This window comes from Tenrec ecaudatus, chromosome 10 (assembly GCF_050624435.1).
Source record: "Tenrec ecaudatus isolate mTenEca1 chromosome 10, mTenEca1.hap1, whole genome shotgun sequence".
In the NCBI taxonomy this organism is placed as follows: Eukaryota; Metazoa; Chordata; class Mammalia; order Afrosoricida; family Tenrecidae; genus Tenrec; species Tenrec ecaudatus.
The window spans coordinates 133,039,404-133,066,786 of NC_134539.1; the positions used below are offsets into that span (position 1 = coordinate 133,039,404).

Sequence of the window (27,383 nt, forward strand, 5' to 3'; positions counted from 1 at the left end):
ACCTTGATGTTTGGAGCGGCAACTGTCCTTTCCCCCACCTAGTAAAAGCTTCCTGACCGCCTCCCTTCCTAGACCGGGTGCAGTGGTCTTCCTGAAGCGAAGCCAGCCCTGTATAGGGTCTGAGAAGTGAGGAGATGTTCCTTTTTGTAGAATTATGTTCAGACAAATTAGGAGCACTGGAAATGAGCGGGCTTATTGTGTCCCCATAACCCACAGGGATCCGTTAAACTGTCCTACAGGGCCTCTATGAGTTATAATCACTCCGTATCAGTGTCAGGGAGTTTGAGATTGTATCCCTACCGCTCACACCCAAACTCTCCAAATTCATCCCCACTGACTGCTCCTCCATTGCCGATGCATTTCAAGTAAAGGTGACAGGGCGGAGAAGAGCACCCCAGCCCCCCCAACTCCTCCCTGTATGCCCCTTTGTGAGCTGGCACAGCTCCCACCTAACAGCCCCAGCAGCTCTGGGCCATGACAAGAAGCCAAGGGTGAGCTAATAGTCTTCAGACCCCTGCCTGAAAATAAAGAAAAAAATAAACAATTTTCTGCTTGGGACAGCTTAAACGAAATAATTCTGGCTGTGAACATCTGACCTAAATGCCTTTAATCAGAGCAGAAGAAATATATGCCCATTTGCTTTCTACCTTACTAATTAAAGAGAACTAATTGGTGTTCTCTGGAACTTCCGACTGAGGGTCAGGAGCCTCCAGTCATCTCTCTGTCGGGCCTTGCTCCGCACACCCTCCTCCTCCCTCCACAAGGCCATCCCCACCGTGGAGTTGGCCGCTTTCTGACAGACAATAGGCGGAGGGGTGCCCGCCCGACCTCTGCCCCCACCCCCTGCTTCAGGACTTTGGCCCTGAAAAAGCAGTGCTCTTATTGGCTGAAAGTTCTTGCCCAGCAGGGGTGTCCCCCTTCTTGAGTTCCCAGACTTGTTTCTGGTAAGAGACCTCTTGCTGGGTTGCCAAGTCAGCTCCACAGCCTGTGGGGGACAGCTCCTGCTGGCCTCACACCTTAGACACCTAGAAAAAGTGTGTAGAATAAGAGTGCCCCCCCATAAGAGTCTGGTTTGTTTATAGGCACAGGCGCTCCCAGAGTTTCCAGGCCTACTTACTGTGGCCCAGGAAACAGGTAAGACCTGGTTTGACTCAAGCCCCTCTTAGATGATCCCCAATGCCACGTTCTGGGCTCCCACTTCTTTTCCACCACCACCCCCCCCCACCCTAAGTAAGGCTGGGAGCATCCAAGGGCGCTCACTGAGCAGCCAAGGAGAATATGCCACCACTCTCCAGCCCCATTCCCTACAAGAACCAGAGGCTTCCGGCTAAAGAGTTTGAACCTGAAATGAGCCAGATAATTGCCCCAATTCTCTGTTGTTTATTGAAGAGGCAGTTACAGGCCAAGGGGCTCGAGGGGCCTCACTTTCATGGACATTGCTCCAAGTCAAAAGAATCCATTATACATATACAGGCAGAGACACATACCCTAAACCTAGACTGGTCCTCTGAGAACAAAGCAAGCCTCCTGCTCCTTCCTATTCCTCTCCCTGGTCATTAATAGCTGTTACTGTTTGCTAAAGGCGCCCAGGACCCCAGGCATTGGGCTAAATCCCGGGCACACAGTATGCCAATGAATCCTTATAACAACTCTAAGAGTTAAGACTTAAATTTTGCAGAAGCCAAAGCAGAGTTATTTTGAAGAGCCTGTGTGTGTGTGTGTGTGTGTGTGTGTGTGTGTGTGTGTGTGTGTAGGGGGGCAGGTGTGTTCAATGTGCAGTGCAGCTCCAAAGGCTCAGACAGGGTAACTGGAATCGAGACAAAGCAAAACTGAAAATGAAAACAAATCTTCCAAGTTTCAAAAACACAGAAAGCTTTAATAGAGTGCAGCTCGTTTCTCCTGCCCTGAAGTGAACGAACAAAGAAACGACGCAATTAGCTGGCTGATTCCAAAGCCCCAAATGCTTTCCCGTGCAACGGGCGGATAATGAGGCCAGCATTATGTTCGCAGTTGAATCCGCCTGATGTTGCTTGATTTTTTTTTTTGTTCATTCACGAACTTTTGCGAATCCATTGGGCCGTCGCCATGGAACGCGCAGACGTCCGACCGCAGGGACGCGCGCGCGCGCGCGCGTGCACAGACGCAAGGCCGGGACTGCTGACACACGCAGACCGGCCTCGGCGGCTTCCAGGGTCCTTTATGGCTCCGCCTGGGGAACGAGAACGGCGTTTGCCGCCGGAACTTCCTCCCGAGGCCGGGCACCGCGCAGCTGCTCCAGATGTGCGCTCCGTAATTAGAGCGTCGCTGCCAGGCTGGGGACGTGCGTCTCGCGGGTCCCTGACACTGGCCCAGAAGGTCGGAGTCCGCGCTGTCGCTGTCCTAGCGCCTTCCCTTTGCTGACCCGTCTCGGTGGCCCCTCGCTTCTCTTTTTCCCTCTGTCCCCCTCTCTCCCGCCACCCGGGACCCCCACGGCAGGGTCCTCACCAAGACCTCTCTCACTTTGAAGCTCTTCTCTCGCCCAGGGATCCGCCGCATAAAATGGCGTCTCTCCCTTGGGGAAAGGGAAGAGGGACCCCAGTTTGGGGGATGGGGCCTCCCAGGTCCCGGATATCTCTGAACGGACTCAGAGACACTGGGTCCCAAACCGGGCACCAATTTCCTTACTGCCCCCACCCCGGCCCCGCCTCCCTCCCATTCAAGCCAAGGAGGACTGCCCTACTCCAACCAACACCACCTCCGTGTGTGTGTGTGTGTGTGTGTGTGTGTGTGTGTGTGTGTGTGTGTGTGTGTACAGGCAAAGACAACAGCCAGCGAGAAGCCAAAGCCACTTTCAGCTAGGGGGACATCTCGCCCCAAATGTGCAAACCGCACAGCATTGCCGCCCAGTCGGTCTTTCTCAGCCAGCCCCTCCCCTCCCTCGAGGGCCCACGGAACCGGTCCGCTCCCCGAGACGCGTGGGGAGGTGCGGGCTCGCAGGGGCCTGCAGGGAGGAGGTGCGCTGTCTCCCGAGGCCTCTGCCTCGGCTTTCCTTCTGCGGGCCACCACATCCTAACTCCTGACCGCGCCCCACTCCCAATGCGCGTGGTTTCCCAGGGAGACGCTCTGGTGGTGGGGGGGGTGCAGGGTGCGCATAGCCTGGGGCCAGAGCCTTGCGGCCCCGCGCCCCCACCGCAAGCGCTGCGGGGCCCCTGGGCTCGCCGGGGCGCTGCTGGAGGCGGCGGGATCTCCGGCCAGCGGGGGACGGGGGAGGGATGGGGCCGTCGCGGAGATCAAAGGAAATTTGGGCCTTCGGCGCCCGAGAGGGGTGGGGGCGGGGCGGGTGGGAGCGCTGCTGGGCTGATCTCTTGCCCAGCCCGCCCTCGTTTAACCGTGTTTCTCTTGCTTGGCAGAGGGCGCCAAAGGCGACGCGCCGGCGGCCAGCTGCCGGCTCAGCCCCGTGCTCCGGCGGGCACCGCCGGCCGGTCCCCTCGGCGCGGGACGCAGAGCCGCGCGGGGATCGGGTGCAGCGCGGAGCCGGCTCCAGGGCGCCGCCTAGAGGTCCGCGGCGCCTTCGGCCTGACCCGCCCGCGAGCACAGAGCTGCCGCCCCGACCCCAGCCAGAAACTGCCCCAAAGCCCCGGCGCTGGTCTCCGAGCGTCGCAGACTTCTCCCCAGCCCTTACCTGGATGAATCCCTGGAAAGGGAAGGAGCCCGCCCCCGAAAAGCCCAGCGAACGGAAGCAGTGGCGATGTTGGGTTCTTGGAAGATCTTCACTCTGCATTTATGTTTACCAGACCTCCTCACCCCCCAAATTGTCGGGGGCCCATCTAGTTCTGCAAGAACACGGCTCTATCTTCAAGGGCAAAAATGGGGGGGGGCAGGGAGAAGTTGCCCCTGAACCTTTACAGCTTGGTTATTTGGATGCTCCAATTATCTGAATCATGTGGAGATCAACGTGTTTTTGGAAAAGTATTTGAAAAACGTCGCTTGCATGATCTTTAACTCTGCGGGGCCATCAGCTCCGCTAGGGCTTGGCGATGCTGATGGCCAGTGTTCTGTCCTGGGTGCCAGGGCAGAGCATTTGAAAGGGGACTTCCCCTCTCCGGGTCAGGTGAAGGCAATGAGACCACAAGATCTTCAGATGCCCGGTTGAGGGCCAGGACTGTGTTGTCATTCAGCTCCATGCTCTGTGCCCAGAGTTATATTTCTGAGTTGAGATCCAGGGCTGGAGTGGGGTACACAGCCTCCTTGAAAGTGTCTGCAAAGCACGCGCGCATGCGTGAGTGTGTGTGTGTGTGTGTGTGTGTGTGTGTGAACTCAAAGGCACACAGGAGTGTTGTTCTAAGGCCTGTAGCCTCTTTCGGTTTTCCCAGGAGTCAATGACACAAGCCCCTCTCCTCAACTCACAGGGCACCAGTGGTAGTAGTCTGGGAGGCAGTGGTACAGGGATCTGCCCCCCACACAATCCTTCCTTTCTGCCCTCTGCCTACCTCCAAGGCTCCGCAAGGCAAGTCCTGAGAGAAGGGGCTGGTAACTGTCAGTGGCTGCCATCCCAAATTTTTAATCAAAATGTAGCATGATAAAGAACCATGGGGGGTGGTTTCCAGGACCTTAATGAGAAGGGACTCCCCATGTACATTCTCCTCTATTTGAACAGTGGGGCAGAAACAAGCTACTTCCTGTCTTCCAGCAGGTAATGAGCTTCCTCCCTCTTGGCTAGGAGGAAGGGGCACTGCAGGACTCCCCTTGGGAGCTGGGAGAGAGAAAGGCTGCCTGGAGCACAGTAAACCTTTCAGAAATTGTGTGAACTGTAGACCACAGCTTTGTTTCCCCCACCCCCGCCCCCTACCCATTCCAGTCGGTATCCCACCAGTGTGGTGTTTTTCCTGGAGGGGGTGTGTGGAGTTGGCCTGGTCGTCAGGACTGCACCTGTGTGTGTCTGTGGCCTGGTGCCATCAGTGCCCCCAACCTCCTTCTGGGTTTGCAGCTGGGCTGTAAACCTTTACTGAGTGGAGCCCTCCCTGCCTGCCTACCAGAACTAAGTCCTTGGCCAATGGCCCCAGACCTGAATCCTTGGTCTATTGGGGGGAAATTGTGAGTATCTGATATGATATGACACCACCACTCCTATCCAGGCCATGCACAGGCCTTTGGAGCAGACAAAGGAAAACCAAATATGTTACTCCATATGAGAAACTAGTGACAAGGGCTTTCAGGGCTTACTGTGGTCTAAATCCACAGTGGTCTCAACTCCAAATCTGGATTTCACAAAGTATGTTTGCTTGTAAAAAAAAGAGTCCAGATTTGAAGAAGAAGAAATAGAGTCCAGAGCCGAAAGTGCTGTGAAGAGGAAAGTGAAGGCCCTAGGAAGAGTTTGGTTTTGATTTTGGGAAAGTTCAGGGGACAGTGGCAGTGCAGCCCAGGCTGAGTGGCCCGCCTCTGGAAGCTCTGGTGGAGTTCAGTCCCTTGGGTTTCCCTTGGGAGAGGCCCTGGGCCCTCCAGCCCTTGGACATTGTCCTCAGTCTGCACCCCTCTCCTCTTGAAGGTATCTGGCAGTAACCGGGTTCGGCTGCCCCAAAGTGTGACCCACCGGCATACTCACCTTCAGCCTTGGCCCTGGAAGAGGCAGGGGACAGGCGAGAGCAAGCAGCCAGTGCAGCGGCAGAGCTGAGCTTCTGCCTGGAAGGAGCAGGGACCTTGAGGTCCCCAGGCCTTGAGGAGCTGCCTGGTGCAGCCAGAGGCTCCCCTGTGGCCATATGGCTGCAGTGGGTCTCCCACCCCACCCCCAGAGCCCAGGACTGCTTCTCCCTACACGGACACCCTCGTCTTTCCTAAAGAAAGGGGCAGAGACTGAGATGAGACCCGAGCTTTCAGGCTCGTAAATTTAAATTTATTTCCCTTTCCTTTAACCCGCCCCTGGTCGTCTTTCTTTTCAGGACATGCGGGGGATGTAAAACATTTGAAGTTCATCAACACGATAAAGTTTTATTGTATTTCCGTTCCTCAAGATTTATACTTCGCCTGCCCCATCCCACCGGGCGGGTGGGCGCTCCCTCCTCCGACTTCCCTGGCGGGACACGTGGACGCCCAGTCGGATGGATGCTCTCCGGGGGCAGCAGCGAGGGCAGGAGGGAGCCAGGCGCCCAGCTGGCCTCTGGCTGAACACCTTCGGATGGCCACCTGCGTGCAGCGCCTCTGCTGCCAGGTGAGTGGGCTGCCCTCCCACATGCACCCAGTGAGGCCAGGGCAATCCGGAGGGAGGGATGGAGTGGGCAGCAGCCCGGGACTAGTTGGGCCTAGCCAGAGGTCCAGGCAGCTTTTTCATCATTTTGCTTTGGAGAGTTCTCCAGCTCCGGTTCGAGTCTTGACTTTGACAGGGCCTGGCTCTCCTAGGGCAGGTGGGCAAGTGAGCGGGTCTCTGCCAGTGAGCGGTGCCAGGGCCCTGGACTTAGGAACAGGACGCCTTCTTTCCACTCAGAATTAGGCTCTGTTGGCGCCTCCAGTCTTGTCATTCGGCGCTCTGCTTTTCTCCCCTACCGGATCAGATCCAGACCCGCTGAGTGAATTCCGTAGCTTCAGCCTGTGGCCCCGCTGCCCTGTCTACACCCGGGTCTCAAAGCGGGCCTTAGAGAAGAGCTCCCAGAGCTGGCCTCTCTGAACTGTATGCGTTTATAGATGGCCAGGGATTCAGAAGAGCTAGTGGACTCACCTTGGGGACACTTTGAAGGTGGAAACTTCTTTGCTCTGCGGAGACCTCCAGTTTTGGGGAAGAGAGGCTGAGGACGGCCCTGACCCCTTGGGAACACCAAGGAGGGCCTGCCCGGATTTTGGAAAGCGGGCAGAAGTTCCTGGAATCTGAGCCGCCAGGCCCTGTTTTGTTCCTTCTCCGATTCATTCGTGGATAATGGATAAGGATGCTTTCCAGCGAATGCATTCTGTTGAAGAGGAAGGGGGAAAAAATGAAGGTAGCTTGCCATTTGGACCTCCAATTGGCCAGGGGCCTGCCTCCGCTCCCACCCCCCACCTCTTGACCTAGCGCTTGGACGGAAGCTGCGGAGTGAATCCCAGGAGCTTCCAAGCTCAGTGGTGTTGGGCCTGAGTTTCTGAACCCATGCAAGACCCCCACTGGAATGGAATCCTGTCAGTTAGGGCTCTGCACTCTGCACTCACCTGGGGTGGGGGGTGGGTGGGATGGGGGGCTGACAGAGTGCAGAGGAATAGGACCAGTGGAACACCCTGGCAAAAGGGTGAGAAGAAGATTGAGGACCCTCAGGAATGCTCCCCAGAGAAGAACTCTCAGGAGATGTGGGGTGCCCTCCCACGCCTACAGTCCAGTAGCAGCTGTGTGTTTGCAGGGGAGGCGGCAGAGTGGGGACTAATCCACTTCCCAAAGGCACCTTCCTGGGCAGCTGATGGGTTGCTTCACAGAGCCAGAGGGTGGCAGCTGGGACCTTGAGTTTCCTGCCTCAGGCCTCAGTCTACATGGCGGAGAAGGCTCCCCAGCTTCAGTCTTGGGTCCAAGAAGGACTGAGGAGTCTGCAAGCTTTGGGGGACTGAGGCTCCAGCTCAGGGAATTTCAGGTCCTTGGAGAGGGCTCCCTAGGTCCTGATCTGGTTCTAGGAAGGAAATACCAGTGTCCCTTGCAGTCACAGCCTCCAGGGACCCCTTAAAACCTGCCAATGGTGTAGGAACTCCTGAAGGGAGACTGTCACAGGGCCCTTGGCTCCTTCCCCTCACTGTCCCTAAGAGCTTCCACAGAGCACCTTGAGCTGGGTTCATCGAGAGGGATCTTAGACTTGGTGGGGAGCTCAGGTTGTTGGGTAGCTCAACCTGGGCTAACAAGGTGACAGGCAACAGAACTGGGGACTGGGGTGGAGAGTAGGGACTGGGAGGGCAGAGAGATACCCTTGTGACCTCAGTCCTCGGGAGACTGCTGGCTTTCTGACCAGGGAAGGAATGATTAAAATCATTGGTGGAAAGAGGAGGAAGTTCAGAAGCATAAGCTAACTTTTGTTCCCAAATTTTCCCCCTTGCTTACGGCGGAGGAAATGTGGCAAAGGGGCCGACCAGATGGGGCTCCGGCGGCGGCGCCAGGCTGACTTGGAAGGCGAGAGGGGCCTCTGAACAAGGAACCTTTGCTAGGGCTGAGGGGCACTGGGGAGACCCACCCCAGCTTGGGGAAATGCAGCCTTCAGCCCATTGTCCTGATGAGCAAAAGCCAACAATGTTCGCTTTTGAATTCTCTCGTCCTGGCTCTGGGTGAAGGCCTCCTGGAGTAGCCCCGCTGCCTTACCTTACTTTCGCTGGCTGCTCACAAACGTTCCGGGGGCCCCTTGGGAGCCTGTCTTCCATACTTGCCATCCCTCCACCACCGCCCCCTCCCAGGAAAAGTGCTGTAAAAAAGAAAAAAGGGGGATGTCAGAGAGAAAAGAGGAAATAAAGTCTTTGGAAAGCAGAGTTTTACAACAGCCCCAGGTTTTATGGAAGCAATTCCGTAATAACCTTCTACCTGCCTGGCTCCTTTCTGCCCCGCCTGCTGCCCACCCCGTTTGGTCTCCTAGATACACCCCCACCACCACCACCACCCCACCCCACCAGCCAAGAAGGCAGCAGCCATCACCACCTTGAAATCCTATGGCTGAGAGTGGGTAAGAAGATCCCAAGGTCTGCTTAGGCCACTGACGTCTCCATCCTTCCCTTCACCTCTGACATCCTGGGAGGAGTTTGGCAGAAAATTTCGTTACTTTAAAATTCAGACCACCATTCTGGGGGTGTGGAAGCATTGAGGGTTGAACCCGTGTGCAGATTTGATGTGATCCCTGGTTGGGGCCCCGTTTTGTGTAAAAGGGCGAGTTCTGGGGACTTTAGCTTCTTAACCATGGAATGAGTTTGTCTTTCTCCATGTCTTCACCATGAAACCTCACTCTTTCTCAAAGCGGGCCTGGCCTCTGATCCTGGGTCAGAAGAAATGCCTCTGACAAAGATTTGGGGTCTTTCTAATTTCGTTGTACACAACACAGCGATGCTTTTGCCTGACTCCACAGTTAGTGGAGGGCTTTCAGACTCAGCTCCTCTTTGTTCACCTCTATGCCACACTTGTGCAGGACAGACACATGGAGAGGTAATGGTGCCCCCACCTCTCTGTGCCCATCACACGCTGAAATAAGCATACCCTACACACTGTCCCTACAATTTAGGCCGTATTGTACAATAATGGATTTCCTTGTTGGACATACACACAACACACACACACAAGTTTCATGACTTCTTTTAAGCTGATTAGAGACACTCCCTTCACCTTCCAGACAATGATTTTGGAAGGACACTAACGGACACCTGGATGAAACCACACGCAGGGGTTTGAGGACACAGCATACGTCTCACAGGATCAAGTTGAGGCACAGATTTTCAAGCAAGGCTCCCAAATCTGACAAAATTTCGTAGCTACAATTTAAGTACAGAATTCCACAAGTTTTTCCTTTTTCCATAGATGTGTGATGATTATAAGAATGTACACATAAGTCTTTGGGTTCTAGACAAAATTACAGACCCAGATGCGAGCACCCAAACACACTCGGTATTGTAGTTGGGTCAATATATTTATTATGTGTTTTTTATTACATGTTTTATATATAGTATAGCACACGGCACCTTTACATATTGGACTCCCCATAAAGAAACCTTGATTTTTAAAAATACACACAGGACACACACATCATATCGAATCGAATACATCATGCTTACATTTCAAATTAGCTTATTAATTTAAAAAATATCTTGCTTCTGTTTTTCCATTGATTCCCCCCACCCCCACTTTCCCTTTGCTTACCTCCTGCTAGAATTTCTCTCTTCTTCCTAGCCAGTAACGAAATCCTCACCAAAAGCCTTGCTCAAAGCACACACACACTCACCAGCTGGTTTCCTGGGAGTCAGCCTCCGCTCCCCGGGACCTTGCCCCGCTCACTGGTGGCTGCTTTGGGCCCCAGTGTGACCAAGGTCTGTCGCTTCTGCCTGCCTGCTCTTCCCTGAGCTACCAGCCCCAGCTGTCCTCAGGCACAGCAGCTCCTGTGCAGGAAATGGCAAGAGGCTGCAGGCATGCCCTTCACTCCTCTTTAGGCTTGGGGGTGCAGTGGGGAGCAGCTTTGTTCTCTCTGGACAAAGTGACCCCTCTATGACACTTCTTTAGAACGGGGCACCAGAAGCCACAATCCTGTTTCCTGGACTCTCTCAGGATGAGTAACATTGTCTGGGAGAGAAAACAGGATCCTTTTTTTTGGGGGGGGGGGCGGGAGTTGAGGAGAGGTACCTACAAGTTCTCAGCACCCAAGCAAGGGGCTTCCTCCTAGCTGAGCCCATAATTGTTGGTCTGAGCTCCAGTTGATGGGGTACAGCAACACTGCCTAGAAAGTCAGACTGGACTGAGACTCAAGGCTGGGTTTGCCCCACCTGCACCCCCCCACCTCTTCTCAGATAATGGAGACCTCCAAACCTCTCTCAGTAAGATTGTCCTCTCTCTAGAATCATTGTGAGGAAAGTCTAAACTCTGACGGTAAGAAAAGAGGTCCAAGTGCCTCACCCAGCATCCAGGGGACAGGAAGGGGTGGGGAGAGGTAGGCACTCAGCAACTCACAGCCCCAACCCTGCCCCTGGGATATCTCCCCCTCCTTAGGGCACAATGCCCCTTCTCTGTTAACTTCTCCCCTAACTGATGTGCCCCTCCTGATGCCCTTGTCGCAAAGAGAGGCAGCCAGGGAGCCAGGAGCCAGGAGGCCCCACTCAGCCCAGTGCCTGCCCAGGTCCTCTTCCTCCACACTCAGGTGGAGACTTTTCCATAAATAAAAAACCCAGCCCACTCTCCACATGCCCTTTTGGGCCCTGAATTTATATACCACAGGAAATCATATACTCTGTTTGACATGCTTCATAACACCGTTATTTATGGCAAGGGAGGTGTTCGTTCTCTCTCCCTAAAGAATATATTTATTACAGGTGAAGCTGACAGCAGACTCCCTACGTCTGGTCTGGCAAATCGGGAACAGGTGCTCTGCCTTAACTGTGATTCATTCGCTCTACGTCCTGCTTCCTGCTTCCCTCACTGGTGAGGCTCAGGGCTCCCTCTGACTTTCCCAAGCGTCTGTTTCTTAGAAGAATTTGTATGAGCGGCTTGTTCCTCTAGTTGGGTCCCACGGAAAAAAACCAGCTTCACGCTGCTTGGTTCCGGATCCGGGGCTGCCGCCCTGGGAGAGCCGGGGATTGAGAAGGAGGGAGCCGGCTGGGCGCCGGCATTGATCTTTAAAAAATCATTTTGAAATCGCCATAATGTGAAGAAATATGGCGCTTCGCCCTCGTATTTCACATGTAATGACACGAGATGGCTTCATTTGGAAAGAAAAGCGGGGCGGGAATGTGTTGGTGCCTGCACAGAGGTGAACCGCCGCAGCCTTCCGCAGGGCCCAGGCGTAGGACCCAGAAGACCAAAAAAGGACCCCCCTAAGTTAGAACGGCCCCCGGTTTATTAAAAAGCACTGGGCTTGGGGGGGGGGCAAACCAGGGCTGCTATGTGATAGCTGGGGTCTGAGAATTACCAAAAGAGAAATTCCAGACCGACTCACCCTTCCAAGGGCCGAACCCAGGCAGAACCGGGTCTGCTCAGCGGCTGGCCGGGTCTCCCTATGCGCCCCACGCCACAGAAGCAGCTGCACTGAGGAAAAGGGGCGGCGGAGCGACGCTGGGAGGCGAGCCAGGGAGCCCGCATTGGCCCCGCGGGACTCTCAGCGCAGGGCCGCCCCGGAGTGGATGCCAATAAAAGGAACTGTTCTGAAGCTCCAGCCAGGGGCTTCCAGGGAGGGGAGGCAGAGGGAGGTCCGAGAGACTGCGACCCAGCCGGCGTCCAGTCTGCCGCCCCCATTTCGGTATTGGGAGTCACTTGGGAGAAGCCGCCAGCCCCAAGGAGAGGGGTGCAGAGGTGAGCTGAGCAGTGGGCCTTAGGCTGCCACTGGGGATGGGGTGGAAGTAGAGATAAGGCTCCTCTCCCCGTGTGCCTCTGCTCTAGGGCCATCTCAGGGAGGCTGTCTTGAGTCTCCCTGGTAGCTAGCCCCATCATCCCGGCAACTTTAGGGGTGAAGGCGGAAGGAAGTTTTGCCCCACGCTGTCCCTTCGGCCAAGGCCAAAGCGAGGTGACTCGCTCCGGTGGAAAGCAGTGTTGGGGTCCTTGTAGTAAAACTTTCAGAGCCCCAAGTTTCCAGAGCCTGATGCACCCCTTTCACCTCAGTCAGGTTCCCAATTCAGGGCAGAGGTAGTATCCCCAAATGCCCACTCCCTGCCAGGACTCTGGGGACTGCTGGGAGCCGGGGCCTGGGAAACTTCCCCCAAATAGCGCCCAGAGGGTCCCTCCACGGCCTGTGATGGCGTCCCCTAACAGCCCCCGTTTGTCCCCATCCCCTGTATTTCTCCAGTGGATTGATACTGCTGGTGTTGTTTAATAATAAACATCTTCTGTCAAGGGGACAGAAAGGAAGCCAGGGCCTGCGGGGTGGAAGTGGAGGTGGAGAGGGGGGGGGCGGTGAAAAGGGGGGAGGAAGGACCACCTTCTCCTTAATTATCCAGTCGGGTCACTGGGGCTGCTCTCCAGGCTGGGGCTCCCTCCCTCCCTCTCGCCCCGACTCGCCTGGGGAGAGGGCTCCACAGTCTGGTCCCTCGCGAGGCAGCCCGCGGCTCTCCCTCCGCCTCCCCTCCGCCCCCGCCGCCCCATGTCGAGAACTCTCCCCCCCCCACCTCCCGCGCGCTTCCTGCCAAAGGAGGGGGGGTGGGGGCCGGGCGACCGGCGGCTCGGGCTGAGGTTACGTGTCCGCCGGAGCCCTGACGTGGTAGCACATTGCATCAGCATAAAGCGATCCATCCTCGATATGGAATGCGGGTGCGGACAGATGACAGCCAGAGCGCAGCCCCCTCGCCCGATTGATTGATGTCGGAGCTGACGCTTTATCAGGCAGTCGGAAAAACTTTGACCAATCATTTTGCACGGAGCGCCGAGCCAGGCTGCTCCACTGTACTTTGTTGGCTGAGAAGTTGAGCCGGGGGTGGGGGTGGGAGGGTGGGGGGCCGGGGGGGTCGCGTCCGAAAAGCCCTCACACCGGGTCCGGGTGCCACCTTCTCCCTGCTCGGGCGCCGCCGCGGAGCCCAGCGCGTCCCCCTTCCCCCCGGCGAGCGCCCGGATAATGTCTGAGAATGTCCATTTCTGGGACCCTTAGCAGCTATTATGTCGACTCGATCATAAGTCACGAGAGCGAGGACGCGCCTCCAGCCAAGTTCCCTTCGGGCCAGTACGCGAGCCCGCGGCAGCCGGGCCCCGGCGAGCACCTGGACTTCCCCTCGTGCAGCTTCCAGCCCAAGGCGCCCGTGTTCGGCGCCTCGTGGGCGCCGCTGAGCCCGCACGCGTCGGGCAGCCTGCCGTCCGTCTACCACCCCTACCTGCAGCCCCAGGGCGTCCCCGCGGCCGAGAGCAGGTACCTCCGCACCTGGCTGGAGCCCGCGCCGCGCGGCGAGGCGGCCCCGGGCCAGGGCCAGGGCCAGGGCCAGGCGGCCGTGAAGGCGGAGCCGCTGCTGGGCGCGCCTGGGGAGCTGCTCAAGGCGGGCCCGCCCCAGTACAGTTTGGAAACTTCGGCGGGCCGGGAGGCCGGGCTGGCGACTCCGCGGGCCGGCTACGGGGACAATAAAATTTGCGAAGGAAGCGAGGACAAAGAGAGGCCGGATCAAAGTAAGTTATAAAAAGTGAGGAAATACCCGGCGGGGGGAGGGGAGCGGAGAGGCCATAAACGGCGGACAATGTGCCGGGAGCCCGCGGCGGGGACCCGGGCAGCAGGGGGAGGAGGGACGGGCCCACCCCCCCAGGAAGAGGAGGCAGGCGGTCAGAGGCGTGCCGCCCCCGCCGCTCCACGTCCCGGAGGCCACCGGCGCGCGGGGACCGAGCCGCCGCGCTCCCTGCCCGGAGGCCCCACCGCCAGCCGGAGAGGCGACGCCGGCCGAGAGCGGAGCCGAGGGCCCGGGCCGGTCACCGACCAGGCCCGGAGTGGGCGCGGGGCAGCCCCGGACTTGGCGGGCGGACTCTGCGCCCCGCGCCGCCCCGCCGAGCCAGCCTGGAGGGGAGGGGGCGCAGCAGGATGATTATTATTTATTTATTTTTGCGACGCAACAGCTTGGCAGAGCGCTGGGCTCCTCGGAGCCCGCACGAGCGGAGCAGGGTCCCCAGCTGGCGCCAGGAGGGGCGGAGGAACGCGGGACGCGGTGGCCTAGTCCCCTCCCCGAGGCGCCGGCCCCTCCCCGGAGGTCCCCTCCCCTCCGCGGCAGCCTCGCCCCCAGGGTGGCCGCCGCCTGCTCCAGGCCCTTCGGCTCCCCCTCGCCGCGGGGGTTCCCTAGCGTGCGGAGGTGTCCGCCGGGCGGCATCTGAACTTCCCGGCCAGTCAGCCCCGGGAGCGGGCCAGATCCCAAAGGGACCCTGGGGCAGGGTGAGGGATTTAGGATGTGTGTACAGAGGCGGAGAGCTTTCCCCTCTGGGAGGACTTTCTTCCCACCTCCCACGCCCCCGCCCAGCATCCCGAGTCAGCATCTCCAGTCTGGCTGCTTTCCAGGAGGTGATGCACGCCGCTGGGGAGATGCCTCAGGTCGGATTTTCTTTCTTGTCTCCCCCCCAACCCCACCCCTCTTCCTCAGATTGAGAAGGGCAAATCCTTTAGGGCTCTTTCAGCCCCAAACCCTAAGTCAAAGTCTGGCGCGGACTGGTCCGCCTGCTCACTCTTGTTAGGGAGTTGGGCTCAATTATTTCCTCTCTAGATTTACTCTGCTAGATTTGCGGCCCACCCCTGGAGCCCCTGCCCCCGCTGCCCCTATTCTCTGAGGCCCCTGCAGTTTGCGGCTGGCACCTCCGACCTGTCAGGATGAGTCACAAGAGCTGGCTCTTTCCAAACCCTCTCCCGCACACGCTAGAGCTGACCCTGTACCCCAATCTCTGCCTGGGAAGCCCATTATTACAAGGGCACCATTTGGCCAGGATCAATTATTAACCAACTCCCTTTCATATTTAATGTGACTGTGGGTCCCCTCCCAGCCATCACAGGAAAATAGTGCTGCACGTTGTTAAGACAAGGTGCTTAGTGTAAGATGAACCAGATTGTTTTGGGTTTTGTTTTTCTGTTCTAGTATCCAATGCTTCCCATTTGGGAAAGAGGAAGCAAGCAGAGTTGAGGGGTGACTGTTATCATAAGCAGGCTTGGCTTTTAATTGGAGTCTTTTCCAAGTTCCAAGGAGGGAGGGAGGGAGAGTAAGGAGAAGTGATGTGGATTTCTGCTTCCTCTTTCTCACTCCCTTCTACTCTGTTAGCCCCTCTCTGCTGCCCCACACGGGCCACTTCTCCCTACTCATCCGTGGCTCCTCACCTTGGGGCTGGAGCAATCTTGCTCTCCAATTTCCCTGAACTGGCGTTAACCAAACTGCGAGCTGGGCAGGAGCAGAAAAGGCAGACTATTACAACCATAAGTTATCTGGGAGCCCCCGGCGCTCCCTGTTCATAGGCGGAAGTTGATAAATGGTTGCAATCGGCTTGCATGTGAATTGGAGAGTGCTGGATGTTTGAGTCTGTAAGTGCTCTGTAGGACCTGTATATAGGCAGGGGGTGTGTGGTGTGTGTATGGGGGGGGGTATCTACACAGACACACATGCCTGCTGCCATGTGGCCAAGGGAAGCCTGTGCTCCTGGCAGGGTCGTGTCCCCACCGGAGGGTTGGGAAGACTCTTGGCTGTGGCGGGACAGAAGCTCCCCCAACTCCTCCTCTCAACTCCCAGAGCTGGAATCAGGATCATTTTCAGGTCAGCCACCCCTGCCAGGCTGTTGGTGCTGTAGGGGTTCCAGGCCTGCTCTGACCACCTTGAATCAAAGCAGAAAGATGGAGGGAGAACTTGAGGCAGACCAGACTTTGGCCATCCGGTTTACATTTGCCTCTGTTCTCTCCAAAGAAACTCTCCTCTGGAGATGGCCATGGCTAATGCTGGCCCTTGGCTGAGTCCAGAAGGGAGTGGGGGAAGACCCAGGTGCCCCCTTCTCCAGTGTCAGGTGAGGCATGGAGATCAGGGGCACACCCTCAAATAAGTACCCTCTGAGAGCCCTTCATCACCCTCCCCTTCCTCTCTTTGATTCTATCCCTGCTTCTCTTTCAGCCAACCCCTCTGCCAACTGGCTGCACGCTCGCTCTTCCCGGAAAAAGCGCTGTCCCTACACCAAGTACCAGACGCTGGAGCTAGAGAAGGAATTTCTGTTCAATATGTACCTCACCAGGGACCGTAGGCACGAAGTGGCCAGACTCCTCAATCTGAGTGAGAGACAAGTCAAAATCTGGTTTCAGAACCGACGGATGAAAATGAAGAAAATGAATAAGGAGCAGGGCAAAGAGTAATGCTTCCCCCAGCGCCCTCACCCCTTCCCCAGCTCTTATTTATAAGCGGTGGCTGCAAAGCCAAGCTATCTGGGATGCCTGCCTTCAAGTGAATGGGGAAGGGGGTCTTTTTCTGCACCCAGGCTTTCTCTCCTTCCCTTCTCCCTCACCTGTTTCTCTCTTCTCCCCTGGCCTCAGGAGAAAGTTTTGTTGAGTTAGAAGGTAGAAGTAGTAGGTTTACTAACGTGATGGGCCACAAGGAAAGAGAGGCCCTAGCCAAGCCCCTAACTTTTCTGGGGAGGCCCAGCCATCACTTTCTGCCTGCCTGTTCCCTCCCTACACCCATCCCAAAAGTCACCCAGGGACACTCCAGTTGCACCCAGCCCCACCTGCATACACAAAGCCCTGAGCCCACAGCAATAACAAGAAATGTGCTCAGCCCCTACTTCACTCACTCAGAGGGAGTGACACCCCCAATACAGGCTGTCTCACACTAAGCCTGGGGTACACAACCTGGCAGAACAGTCAGAAGACCATCAGGCCAGCCAGAGTTCCATGCCTGGAGCAAGTGCACACCAGGAAGATGACTAGTGAGGCCTGCCCTCCTGTCGAGGGTATTGAAGCCCAGAGGGCACCATCTCCCAAGACCACCTCCAAGGAAGTTCCCCAGGCAGGTGGAATCATCCCCCCACCCCCCACAGCTCCTCAAGCCAGGTGGACAGGGAAGGGCTGGGACAGGCAGAGTGCCCTGGGGTGGAGGCTGGCTTTTCCTCCGGTTGCAGGAAGTGTTTAATTCTGCATGACGCTTCCCTCTCCTTCCAACAAAAGGAGGTCACATCTTGGGTCGGAGAACCTTGACCATGTGGTCCTTCCACTTCTCCCGGCCCCACTTGATAGAGCCGGTAGCTGGTCCTGCTCTCAACTCCCCTGCCTTGCTCTTTCTTGCCTGGCTCCGAGTTCACTCTGGCGGCCACCTCCCTGAGCGCCAGCCACTCCCGATAGAGAAGATAGAGAAACCCCTTCAGCCTTCCAGGCCTGCTCGCCTCAGTGCCGCTGTAGGCAGGAAGGCCAGCTCAGGAGAGTCTGATTGAGAATTTATTGCGAATCGATTCCTGAGCGCCCTTCTCCGAGGACGTTGTGAGGCACAGAGAGGAAAGGCGCCAGCGCGCCGAGGAGCAGAGCCCTGTCCTCTGCCCACCTCCGCTGGGACCCACGCAGAGGAGTCCCTGGCCTGGTGGCAGCCGCCCCAGCACACGACAGGAGCAGTCCCAATGCTGGTCTTCGCCTGGTGTGACTCCCGCTTTGCCAGGCTGGTGAGCTGGCTGCGTGGGAAGCGGAAAGGCACCTAAACCGCCAGGCTGGCTTCCTCTGCTTCCCAGGCGCCCCTGTTCCCCCATCCGTCAGCCCCTCCAGTCTCCTGGACTCTCGCTCCTGCCCCTCCAGGCCCTTCTGTAGAACTTTGCGCTTTGTCCGTGGCTGTCGTGAAAACGTGCTTGTGTTTTTGTGATTTCTTTCAGGGTGATTGTCTCGCCTGTTTTGAGTTGTCTCTTATTTGGGAGGGGTGGGGGTGGGGTGGGAAGGTTAAAGGGACCTAGCGCTCTGATTGTTCGTTTTGGGGAAGAAAAAAAAAAGAACAAAAATATATATCACTCTAGAAAATAAATCTCTCTTTGTGTCTTATTCTGTGTTGGCTGGTCCCACCCGGCTTGGGTGGGCAGCTTCCTGGCCAGGTCTGGTAGGGCAGGCTTCCCAGGGGTCCGCCTGCTGGATTGGGGCTCTCACAGGAGGGTTTACCCAGGGACGACTGGAGGGTTGATGAGGAAGGAGGAAACGATGATGGACTGGCAAAGGTCCTGTGTTCCTTGAGCAACCCCGTCTTCCCCCAAGTTGGCCGGAGACTTCCCCACTGGCCGGCGGAGTCCCACTAAAGGCCCTGGGATCCATCCCTCCCTCAGCGGTATGAGACTGTTACCTGGGCTGAGCCTCTTTAAAGGAAGGCAGGCGACTTCCCTTCCTGGCGGCTGTCTGGGGCCAGACGGGCCCGGGGGAGGGTCTGGCTCTCCTTCTACTACCAGGGAGCGCCCCCTCTCAGGGTGCCCCGCGCCCACTTGGGGTAGGGACCCCGTTGGAACTTAGGTCTGAGGCTGGTTTGGTGGAGGCTGAGCTTGGGGATCCAGATCTCCCAGCCGCGGGAGAGGGTTGAAGGAGAAACAGAAATGTGGCCAGAGAAAAATCAATGTCCCTTTTCCAGTCTGACCTCAGGACGAAACGCATTCCCAGAGACACCTTCCTGCCCTCCCTAGCGGGCCAGTCCCAGTCCCAGCGGGAACCCCTCACGGAAGCCTGCAACTCCGAGCAGCCCGCTTTCTCCCCGCAGGGTGGGGAGTCTGCCTCTGCGGGCTGGTGCTCAGCCCCCACCCCAACCTCCCCACCGGGCCCACCCCAGCGACACGCGGCCTGAGGGGCCCTCCCTGCCGATGGGTTAGAAGTGGGGATACAGCAGGACCAGAAAGAGAGCGAGAACCCTAGAAACGAAGAAATCAGCGAGGCCTACCCCCCTCGAACGAAAGGATGCGTGCATCAGAGGGAGCCTGAGGCCGGAGAGAGCGAAGCTTCCGCAGAAAACGCACCCTGGACCGACGGCCCGCGGGAGAGGTTGTGTTTAGAGAAGGCCGGTTCCGACCCAGGGAGACGCGAAAGGCGAGGCTGCCCCAGCACCCAGCGCAGCCGGCGGGGCAGGGGGCGCGGACGCCCGCAGGACCCTGGGCGGCGGCGGCGGTGGCGGTGGCGTCTGGTCCAGAGCCCCGGTGGCTTCTTGAAAGACAAAGGGGGAAGCTGCGGAGGCTCGGGAGCCGGAGAGGGGAAGCAGTTGTCATAAAAGAGAGATTCCCAGAGAGCCCGCGAGAGTGCGAGACAGACAGAAACCCGGCGACGAATTCAATGCCGTGGTGCGCGGCCATAAAAGAATATGACCGCTATAAAAGTTTATAGCGTATAAATTTCTGAAGGTTAAGAAACTAAACAGCAGCAAAGCAAACAGGGAGCGGGGAAACTCTCCGGAGCTGAGAGCCGCAGCTGGGCCTGGGCTCCTACCTGGGTGGGGACTGGGTGGGCCCAGCAGCCCCCCACTCTCACCCGCTCAGGACCTGGGGCCTGGGGACGGGAAGAGGGGCAGGGACCAAAAAATAAATAAAAGGAAGGCGGCGGGAGGGAAAGACACTTTCCTGCCACAAATGCTTCAGACACAATCGGGACTCGGATTTTGTGCCTCGTGCCCCTTCCAGAGCCGGGGATCCTAAAGGACAAGATCCCCACCCCTCACACACCGCTCTGTTCCTGTGGGGTCAGACGTCTGGGCGCGGGCGGCCTCTTGAACCCATCCCTCCCTGTCAGGTCTCCTCTCCACCCGTCCCCCCAAAGACCCAACTCTTTCCCTTGGACATTGGAAACAAAGGGGTAGAATTTGGAATCTGCTCATCTCCCCCTTTTAAAAACGGGCCAAACGTGGGCGACTGGAGGTTGCGGCCGTAAATATGAAAACAAGAAGTTTTGTGGTTTCTTTATTCGCTTCCTCTTCCCTGTTTTTTTCCCCCTCCTTTAAAAGAAAAAGCTCATCTGCAAAATTTCACGAACCGTTTCTGGATTCTGAGGCCCTTTCTCCCGCCTGCTCTGGTTTTCCTCTGTCTTTTCGGCTAATAAGGAAAGTTCCTCTCTGGCAGCCTGGTCGCCGGCTCCCGCTCCGAGAACCGGGGCCCCGGGGCGGCGGCGCCTTTCCGCAGGGCGGCCGCTAGATGGCAGCCGAGCTCCACGTGAAAGTCCCCGAAGCGGCGGCGGCTGCGGGCGCCCGCGGCTACTCGCCGCACTTCGGTCGGCCAGGGTGTCTGCGAACTGCGCGCTCCCAACAGCCATGAATAATTTGCGAGTCGTAAAAAATATTATAGTGTCCGATCGTCGTTTCCCCCATTTTAGAGATTTTTCAGATCGCGTAATGTTTTCCCCTCCGTCCTCCAGCGGGTCCATTTTCGGAATTTCCTTTCGAGGAGAGATCGTCCACTTGGCTGCGTGTGGTGGGACAACCAATGCATGCAAACGGGGAACCCTAACCGTCGTAGAACGAATGAGTCCCCATAACGAAGGAGAATCCATTCATTTAAAAATCAGATTTTACCGAGAGGGGAGGAGAGGAATGTCAGGGCCGCGGGTGGGCCAGTCAGGTGAAGGGACGGGCAGGCCGGCAGGCGGCTGAGATCAGCGGGAGATCAGTGTGCTGCGGGGAGGGGGGGGTCGCTGGAGGAAGCCAGCCCAGGGACCCCCAATTTTAGAGTTTTTCCTCCCCCACAGGAATTGCCCCAACTGAACTGGCAGGTCTCTGGACCAGGCGGCAGCTGCAGAGGTGGTGTGGGTGCCCATAGCTGGGCTGGGGCTGAGGGCGGGAGGGCTGGAGATCTCCTCCCTGGTTTGCTTCTCTGGCGCTCTAAGTTGGACTGCCCCCACAGTGCGCGTTTTACGGATGGGTGCAGGAGCGGGTGCAGCAGCAGGAAGCAGAATCACACGCGTCCTCCCCTCTCCTGAGGCCCAGCAGCTTCCAGGTGGAATCACCAGGCTGACCCCCAGCAAAACTGGTCACTTGGCATGAAGGCCTGGACACGGAGCAAGCTTCTCTGGGAGGCCCCCGCGCGTGTGCGCGCGCTTGGCGGGCCCACAGTCCCTGTTAATCTGAATCTCCCATTTCTTCTGGGTCCAGCCTTATTTTTGCTCCCCACCCGGATCAACTGGGGGGTGGAGGGGATAGCCCCCTAAACCCCCACCCACTCACTCATCCATACACCACACACACTCCTGAAACCACCCCAGCCAGTCCCCTCTCTCTTCCCCGCAGGGCGCCTAATGCAAAGAACCAAGCAAGTGAGTCTCTCCTTAACTTCAGTTGTTCCAATAAATCTGCACTCCGGTGGGTGTTTATAAATTATCTTCTTGCTTTTTCTAATCGTAGAAACATTTTCCTTCCATCAGGAATTTCTGGCACAACATAGGGATGATTTAGAACAAGCCATTGAATTTCTACTTTGCCTGGTGAGTGCTCAAATCATGACCATAAACCCCCACCACTACCCTCGCCCCCCACATTTGATAAAAAAAATATTCCCTTCATCAACAACTTCCCTCTGCCAGCCGCTGCCTCCCCTCCGCCACTGGTACAGTATTTCTGAGCCTTGCAGCTCCCTCTCCGTTGCCCCTTCTCTTTAGCTACCTTCCAAACCCATCACCCATTCTCCGGATTCACTTTTGAAATCACTGGTGCTGTGTGCATCTCTCCCTTGGGGAAGTCAATACTTTTGTTTTCTACAAAGTGTGGGGGTTATGAGGATCCCTAAAGGCACCTTCCAAAAAGCAAACCACCCTCCCTTGGGTAAAAAATGTATTTGTAAAGCCTCCCCCTTTGTTACTAAAAATTTGCTTTTATTCTCTCTCTCTATGTCTCTGTTTTCCTGGTCTCTGACTGATCAGCTCTGCAGGACGCCATTGCCTTCAGTGCAGTCTGGCCAGGAGACTCACCCCAGTGGATAGGTGAGGCAGTGGCCTGAGTGTGTGGTGCCCACCCTGATTGTCCTGCCTTCCATTTCTTCAGATCCCAGGTCCCAAGGCCTGGAGGGGGTACAGGGTTTAAGAAGCTGCTTTCCAAGGGGGGAGCATTAAAAAAAAAGAAGACTCAGCGGCTTCCTGCATCTGAATCTCCTTCACCCCAAGATCTGTGGAGGCAGAGCCTGTCCCTCAGAAGGATCTGGGGGAGGCTGAGGATTAAAAGGTGTGACCCTATGCTTGCACCTTGCAGCCACAGCCTAGGGCGAGGGAGGGCATAGGTCAGTGGGCACCAAGGCCAGGTACCTGGGCTGAGGTGCCCAGCTGGGTCTAGACTTCCCTTTCCGTTGCTGATGGAGGCGGCCTGGTCCACAGTTGTGGAGGAGAACCACGCGCCTGGAAGGTTGGCTTGGTTACTGGGCCCCAATGCCGGTGCTGGAGAGTGGGCCAGCCCAAGTGAAAGTCCCCTCACTGGTGGCATTCACACAAAGTTGATCCCCTCAAAGCACTGGCTGTGTCCCAGCAGTTTCTGGAGACCCCACCCCCATTGTAGCACTCCCCCTCGGAGGAGAGGGATTGTACAAAACTGTAAAATCAGAGATCGCCAGAGAACTTTGTGCTGAGCTTCACCACTGTCCCTTAACCGGAAAGTTTCTTCTCCTGCACGGCCGGTCCCCTCCTTTTGCCCTTCCAAACCCCTTCACAGAAAACCCTGCCTTATTTGTTGAATGAGGGAAAGTGGAATGAGTGCCCTGGGCGGAGGAGCAGGGTGGGCTGCTTGGAGAGGAACGTGGGGGCAGGTGCTTGCCCTAGCTGAAGGTAGAGAAAAGCCAGCAAAAGTCGCCCTTTGTGCAGGGAAGAGGAAGGGAAAAAAACCCACCCCATAATCGTTCTCATTTCGGCTTCGTCACCCCACCGTGCTGCAGTCGGGTGGCGGGGCGCTGGAAGCGGCAGTTTTATAGCTGTAGAGGAAAGAACTCGTAAAATCCTAACAGCTTTTATGCGCTGCGGCATAAACAACAACAGACTCGGGCTTTATTGCGTTTTATAGTTTGTTAAAGAGTTTACAGCCGTTTTTGGGGGGCCAGTTACCCAGTCAATTCCCTCTGCACGATAGTTAAACCTTTATCAATAATAAGGAAATTGATCATTAAAGCTTTAAATATGACTACCTCGTTTGTTTGAAAATATGTTTAGGAGAGGAAGCTGTATGATTTGATAACTTGTATTAAAATGCCAATTACATTTATAGGACCTTTTAAAACTCGGCGCAATTAAACCGTGTTCTTTTACATTTTTCCGAAGCGACCCTGACATTTAGAAAGACTCCAACTGCCTCGTTAAAATCGCGAAATTAACAGCGTGCCTACGCCTGGCCCGTTGTGTGTGTGTGTGTGTGTGTGTTCGCGCGCGCGCGCGTGCGTGTGCGCGCGCGTGTTTTTCCATGACTCCCCCACATCAGTCTTTGGGGGTGGTCTGCGAAGGTATTTGATTTGTTGTGAGGAGAGGGATATCTCATTAATGTAGGTAGTTAAACAGATTTAATCCGTATTCATTCTCTCCCCCCCCCCACCCTCTCCCTCTTTCTCTCCCCCTCTCTCTCCCTGGTGTTTTTTTTTCCTCCTTTTTTTTTTTTTTGCGCTCTCTCCTCACTCCCTGGCGCTCTCTCGCTCTAGCTCTCTCTCTCGCTCGCTCTCTCAGCTCGCTCGCTCTCACCCTCTCTCTGCGTTCTGTCCGGGAGGAGTACGGAGAAGCCAATAGGATGCGGGGTCTCTAATGGATGCAAATGGTCATGAAAAGACAGTGCAAAATATGAAACAACTCATTTGCAGGGAAGTAAATCACCGAAAACTGTTTATGAACTGGCATCCCTTCTTCGAAATGTAAAGCGAGGACCTCTTTAAGTGGCGGTATATTTTTGTTTGGGGGGTGGGGGGTGGGGGAGGGCGAGCGAGCCTCGGCTGCCATGCCAGCTTAGACTTTGGGAGCCTTCTGCGTCCTTTCCTATTCTTGGAAATCACAAAAAGTGTCGCGGCTTCGAGATCTTCGCCTTTTCTTTCTTTCTTTCTTTTTTCCTCCTCCCTTCCCCTCTCCTTTCCTGGCGAGGGTGACTAGGAGCCGGCGAATCCGCGTTTTTTTTTCTCCTTTCTCTCCCTCCCTTTCCCCCTCCCCACCCCCTCCCCAACAGCCCCCAACTACAGCCGCCGCCGCCGCCGCCGCCGCCGCAAAATTCAATAAAATGAGCTCTTATTTCGTCAACTCACTGTTCTCCAAATACAAAACCGGGGAGTCCCTGCGCCCCAATTATTATGACTGCGGCTTTGCCCAGGACCTGGGCGGCCGACCCACCGTGGTGTACGGTCCCAGCAGCGGCGGCAGCTTCCAGCACCCGTCGCAAATCCAGGAGTTCTACCACGGCCCGTCGTCGTTGTCCACGGCTCCCTACCAGCAGAACCCGTGCGCCGTGGCGTGCCACGGGGACCCGGGCAACTTCTACGGCTACGACCCGCTGCAGCGCCAGAGCCTGTTCGGCGCGCAGGACCCCGACCTGGTGCAGTATGCCGACTGCAAGCTGGCCGCCGCCAGCGGCCTGGCCGAGGAGGCCGAGGGCTCCGAGCAGAGCCCCTCGCCCACGCAGCTCTTCCCCTGGATGCGCCCGCAAGGTGAGCCGGCGGCGGGCCCGGGGCCGGGCGGGCGGAGGCCAGGCTGGACAGGCCGGGGCTGCCCACCAGCACCCGAAGACCCCCTCCCCTCCCCGCCCGCCCTCAGCATCCTTCCCTCCTTCCTTTCTGCCGCCCTTTCCCTTCCTTCTCTTGTTGGTTTCCCTTGAAGGGGGGGGTCGCTAAGCGACATTTCCTGAATCCATAAACCCCTCACCCCGCTCCACTGGTCTTCTTCTTCCCCTTTTACTGTTTTATGGGGGGTTATGGAGAGAGAGGGGGCGGTGGGAGTGGGGGCGCTCAACTTTGCACTTCTCAATTGCTTTATAGTTTAATTGCCCTGAAGAAACTTTTCTTCTGGGCCAGAGGCTGGGGGCTTTTCAAGGTGGGTCCCTTCGTCCCCACCGGGCTTTTTTTTTTTTTTAATTCCTCCTGCTCTTCCTTCACATCCGTCCTTCTAAAGTTTATGGCACGTTTTATAGACCTGACCCATCGCCACCACGCCAGCTCTCCGGGGCTGGGTAGCAGGAAGGTGGCTCCCCCTTTCCTGCCCCCTTTAGAGTCCGTGGTGTCTGATCCCCTGCACTCCCACCCACCCCCGCCCCCAGCCTGGCCACTCCGCTGGCCGAGGCCTCCTGGCGCCCGCGCCGGGTAGCAGGTCGCCTGCCCTAATTTTCCTGGTCTCCGAGGCTGGTTCGCGAATTTTCCAACCTTCTCCGTCTCTGTTGCCTCCCCCGCCCTCCCCTCCCCTCTGTCTCGCCCTTTCCCCCCTTCCCAGCAGCCGCCGGACGCAGGCGAGGCCGACAGACCTACAGCCGCTACCAGACCCTGGAGCTGGAGAAGGAGTTTCTATTTAATCCCTATCTGACTCGCAAGCGGCGGATCGAGGTATCGCACGCGCTGGGACTGACAGAGAGACAGGTCAAAATCTGGTTCCAGAACCGGAGGATGAAGTGGAAAAAGGAGAACAACAAAGACAAATTCCCCAGCAGCAAATGCGAGCAGGAGGAGCTGGAGAAACAGAAGCTGGAGCGGGCCCCGGAGGCAGCGGAGGAGGGCGACGCGCAGAAGGGCGACAAGAAGTAGGCTCCAGCCTGGGACTGCCAGGGCCGCGGGTCCCCAGACCGCTGAGCAGCCGCCGCCGCCGCCGCCGCCGCCACTCGCCCCCCCGCCCGCCCGCCCGCCCGCGAGCGTTCTGGCCCTGCGAGCGGGCCGGGAGCCCGGCCTCCCGCCGCAGCGTCCCCGCCGCGCCAGTCCCCGCTAGTGGTAGTATCTCGTAATAGCTTCTGTGTGTGAGCTGCCGTGGGTCTCCTTCCCTTCTCTTGGGGGCCCAGGGGGGAGAAAGACAAGGATTTGAAGCAAGGAGGCCCTCGCCCCGCGAGGAGGAGCGGCCGCGGCCTGGCTGAGCCCCCCCACCCCACCCCCGTGCCCCTGCCCCGTGTAAAAAGCTTCCTCTGTGCAATGGTCTTGTTCCTTTGTAACGACCGAGGTACCGACTTCTGCTAAGTTCTCCCAACAACATGAAACTGCCTATTCACGCCATAATTCTTTCTGTCTCCCTCTCTCTCTCTCTCTCTCTCTCTCTCTCTCTTTCTCTCTCTCTCTCTCTCTCCCTCGCTCTCTCTTCCTCCCCAGGCCCTCTCTCCTGCTGCAGTCCCCAGCTCGCTGGCTTTCTCTCTGGCTTCTCTCTCTGGCTCCCACTCCTCCCCACCCCGCCCCCTTTGGTTTGACAATTTTGTCTTAAGTGTTTCTCAAAAGAGGTTACTTTAGTTAGCATGCGCGCTGTGGGCAATTGTTAAAAGTGTTCTTAGGTTTTACTGTGAAGAGAATGTATCCTGTATCCGTGAATTGCTTTATTGGGGGAGGGAGGGGGGCTAATTATATATTTTGTTGTTCCTCTATACTTTGTCCTGTTGTCTGCGCCTGAAAAGGGCGGAAGAGTTACAATAAAGTTTACAAGCAAGAACCCGAGACTGGCCCGGCCCGCGCTGCCTCATTTGCTCCCGGGCGCCTGGCAGAGCTGGGGGGAAGCGGGTCCCCCGGCTCCCTGCGCCCGCCGAGGCCAGGCCGCAGAGAGGAGGGGGCGGGGGGCTGGAGGCAGGTGGTACGAGCCCCTCCGCCCAGGGGCTCAAAGGGTGAGGGAGGCGGCTGCTTGTGATTGGAGGAGAGGGGAGCGAGGGAGGGGAGCCCAGAGAAACCCCCTCCCCTCGCGTTCCGAGGCGGCCAGGCCCGAGAGACCCGGGCGCCCGGGCCGCGCTCGAGAGTTACGCTCAGACTGGTGGCTGAGTGTCCCCCGCCAGCTCCCCCTTTGTTTCGGTGTGCGGCCTCTAGCGTGTGATCGTGGGGGGGGGAAGGTGCGGGACACAGCTCCTGATCACGCTTATTTTTCTCGCCCCCCTCCAGCCTCTGGTTGTGGGAGGGGGGGTGGGGAGCAGGAGGAGGGGTGACGCCGTCCTCTCTTCTTGCCGGGACCCTGTGGCCTCCTTCCCCAGCTCCGAGGCCGGCCAAGGCTGGCCGCCGGCCTCCCTTTACTGCCGCGTCGGCTTCCCTGGCGGCTGAGACCGCGGTGGAGGCATCCGTCTGCCGGAACCGGAGGGAGAGGCTTGCCCTGTGGGCCGCCCACCTCCCTTCCTTTCTCTCCCCACCCGCCCCACCCCCTTCCTTTTTTAATTTTCCAACCTTTTTCTTTTCTTTCTTTCTTTTCTTTTTTTTAAAAAAAGTCATCGGAAACGTCAGCGTC

At 57.3% G+C, this 27,383-nt stretch overlaps 2 protein-coding genes across 3 annotated transcripts; both read left to right on the forward strand.

The window, feature by feature from the left end:
• The first annotated feature begins 13,103 nt into the window (after positions 1-13,103).
• On the forward strand, positions 13,104-17,964 carry HOXB9 (homeobox B9). Its single transcript, XM_075561673.1, has 2 exons — positions 13,104-13,735; positions 16,189-17,964. Exons 1-2 carry the CDS (start codon positions 13,207-13,209, stop codon positions 16,422-16,424), a joined length of 765 nt encoding a protein of 254 aa, XP_075417788.1. The 5' UTR covers positions 13,104-13,206; the 3' UTR covers positions 16,425-17,964.
• On the forward strand, positions 13,623-26,735 carry HOXB8 (homeobox B8). 2 transcript variants are annotated; one of them, XM_075561674.1, is made up of 5 exons: positions 13,623-13,735; positions 21,417-21,476; positions 21,912-21,971; positions 23,660-24,646; positions 25,422-26,735. In XM_075561674.1, the coding sequence occupies exons 4-5, from the start codon at positions 24,223-24,225 to the stop codon at positions 25,727-25,729; spliced, it is 732 nt and encodes a 243-aa protein (XP_075417789.1). In that variant the 5' UTR covers positions 13,623-13,735; positions 21,417-21,476; positions 21,912-21,971; positions 23,660-24,222; the 3' UTR covers positions 25,730-26,735. The 2 variants fall into 2 exon arrangements, with proteins under 2 accessions (XP_075417789.1, XP_075417790.1); XM_075561675.1 differs by having other exon boundaries at positions 25,425-26,734.
• The last annotated feature ends 648 nt before the right edge of the window (positions 26,736-27,383 follow it).

Coding starts and splice junctions, on each gene's coding strand:
- HOXB9 (XM_075561673.1), top strand. CDS start 13,207: ATGTCCATTTCTGGGACCCTTAGCAGCTATTATGTCGACTCGATCATA. Junction 13,736..16,188: donor CAAAGAGAGGCCGGATCAAA/GTAAGTTATAAA, acceptor CTTCTCTTTCAG/CCAACCCCTCTGCCAACTGG.
- HOXB8 (XM_075561674.1), top strand. CDS start 24,223: ATGAGCTCTTATTTCGTCAACTCACTGTTCTCCAAATACAAAACCGGG. Junction 24,647..25,421: donor CCCCTGGATGCGCCCGCAAG/GTGAGCCGGCGG, acceptor CCCCCTTCCCAG/CAGCCGCCGGACGCAGGCGA.